The sequence below is a fragment of the Babylonia areolata genome, chromosome 25 (assembly GCF_041734735.1).
Source record: "Babylonia areolata isolate BAREFJ2019XMU chromosome 25, ASM4173473v1, whole genome shotgun sequence".
In the NCBI taxonomy this organism is placed as follows: domain Eukaryota; kingdom Metazoa; phylum Mollusca; class Gastropoda; order Neogastropoda; family Buccinidae; genus Babylonia; species Babylonia areolata.
Genome location: NC_134900.1, coordinates 15,060,266 through 15,062,765, shown reverse-complemented (window position 1 = coordinate 15,062,765; position 2,500 = coordinate 15,060,266). Strand labels below are relative to the sequence as shown.

The following is a 2,500-nucleotide window of genomic DNA, read 5'->3' as shown; positions in this document are numbered from 1 at the left end:
GACCGGAAGCTCTCACCGACGATGTCCAGGTCGTGCAAGGGGACGGAGGAGGGGGTGGGGGTGGGGGAGGTGGAGGGGGAGGGGGAGAGGCAGGGCACTGAGGAACGGTTGGCCAGGAACGAGCGGGAAGGGTGAGGGGAGGAGGACGGGGAGCAGGAGGAGGTCACGTCACTGGCGCTGCGGACCAGGTAGGTCGCTCCACCGCCCGACGCCGACGCCACCGACGCTGTCCCTGTCCCTGTCCCCGCGTTCAGAGGCGTCGTGACCTTCACCGGCACGCCCCGTCGGAGAGGGGAGGAGGAGGAGGAGGTGTAGGAGGTGGGGGACGGCGAGAAAGACATCCCCCCTTCGCTGCTGTGAGAACGACCGCCGCCACCTTCGCTGCCCCCATACCCGCTCTCCCCTCCGCCGCCACCACCACCACCACCACCACCACCACCGCGCACCCGACCATCTACGCTCTCGGGTGGATCCATCTCATCATCGGCGGAGGATGGGGACGTTCCCACGGAGGCCCCGCCCATCCACCCGGCGGGTAAGGAGGAGGAGGAGGAGGAGGAAGGGGAGGAGAGGTACCTCCTTCTCCGGCAAGTCTTGGGGAACGACTGGTGCTCGTGCAGACCCTCCAACCCGTTAACGGCTCTCGCCGAGCCGCCACCCACACCCCCACCCACACCCCCACCACCTCCACTCCCACCCCCCGATTTAGAAGCTCCAGAGTCTGCCAGGGACGTCTCGCTCTTCAAGGACGAAGACCTGGACGGCAGTCTCTTCAGCACGGGAGGCTCGGACCCACTGTGGCTGCGAGGTCTGGGCGGAAGTTGAAGGTAAGGACGGCGGCGGGGTGGGGGCTGAGGCTGGGGCTTGGGGGGAGGAGGGTCGCCCGGCGGTTGTTGTTGTTGTTGCTGCTGAGGCGGGTCGTTTCTGTCCTGGGACTGTGAGGAAGGGGAAGGGGTAGGGGTAGGGGTGGGGGTGGGGGTGGGGTGGATTTCCGGGTTTTCTGCTGCAGCTTCCGAGGACGAGTCCTCGCCTGTGGAGATGAGAGAATGTGAAATGTGAGTCATCGTTTCATGGGGGTGAGATAGTCCTTGGTTGAATATTTAGTCTGGTCTCGTCCGTGGTTATAGAGGTAGGGACAGAGACAGAAGAGAGAGAGGAAAGAGGAGAGAGAGAGAGAGAGACAGACAGACAGACAGATAGAGACTGAGACTGAGACGGTTTATTCATAAGGCCATGGCCCCTCAGAAGGGGGGTGTACATGAACCTAGCAAAAACGTTTTCTGATTATCATGTTACATATGAACATCGTCCTGTAAATGCTTTAAAGAGATAAACAGTACTTTCATTAAGAGAGAGAGAGAGAGAGAGAGAGAGAGAGCACTGAATACTGAAATGTATAATGTCATTCGCTGAAGAGCTCCGGTGACATAGTACAAATCAGAACAACAACAAAAAAGAGCAAAACTGATAAAATGGAACAGAAAAGAACAACAGATTTGGAGAAAAATAAGCAATACTTCAAACTGAGAGAGAGAGAGAGAGAGAGAGAGAGAGAGAGAGAGAGACAGAGAGAGAAAGAGAGAGAGAGAGAGAGAGAGAGAATGACAGACACAGACAGACACGGGGGGGGGGGGGGTGAAGGGGGAAGGGGGGTGGGCGGAAAACGAGAAACAAGCTGACACAAAGCTTCTCCAATGAATGTCACCAATCTCAAAATACAATCATGAGGAGGGGGGGGGGGGGTAATGGGAGAAAAGGGAGGGGGTGGGGTGCGGGTGCGGGGGTGGGAGTAATGTACGAATGGACAGAGTATGAGAGTTACAAAGAAGGGGAACAGACAGACAGACAGACAGACAGACACAAGACAGACGAACATACAAAAAATACAGAGATCTACAAAAAGAGACAGGGAGACACAGAAGAAGAAGAAGAAGAAGAAGAAAGAACAACAAAAGAAAACAAAACAGCATCACAACAACAATAACGCCACCACTAACCCACCACCAACAACACCACAACCACACCAACAACACCACAACCACACCAACACCACCACTAACCCACCACCAACAACACCACAACCACACCAACACCACCACTAACCCACCACCAACAGCAGACAGAACAAAATATCTTAAAAAAAAACAAAAAAAACAACACATTTACAAAAGCGAGATTTCCGAAAGACACCCCCGCACCCCCCCTAAAGCGTCTTACTATTTCTAAGAATAAAACAACCAAGGGGGTTCAGGGCGGGGCGGGGGGGGGGGGGGGACGGGGGGGGAACAGTAAAACAAACAAACAAAAACTGAGAAAAAAAATCGAACAAGAAAGACTCCCACCTGATCTTCGTCAAGGAGGCAGGGGGGGTCAGGAGGCAGGGGGGGTCAGGAGGCAGGGGGGGGGGGCGGATGGTATTCACCTAGAGACTGGCCACTGGGACGAGGTATCGACCACTCTCCGGAAAGAGGAAACGGAACAGAACAGCGGAACGAAGGGA

General features: G+C 55.6%; 1 protein-coding gene across 1 annotated transcript in view; it reads right to left on the bottom strand.

The window, feature by feature from the left end:
* Nucleotides 1-2,500, bottom strand: part of LOC143300054 (uncharacterized) — a 616,551-nt gene that overhangs the window by 380,477 nt on the left and 233,574 nt on the right. Inside the window, exon 2 of the mRNA XM_076613609.1 lies at nt 1-1,030. This exon is cut by the window's left edge and continues 876 nt beyond it. Coding sequence (XP_076469724.1) covers nt 1-1,030 — 1,030 coding nt within the window. The remainder of the gene's footprint in view (nt 1,031-2,500) is intronic.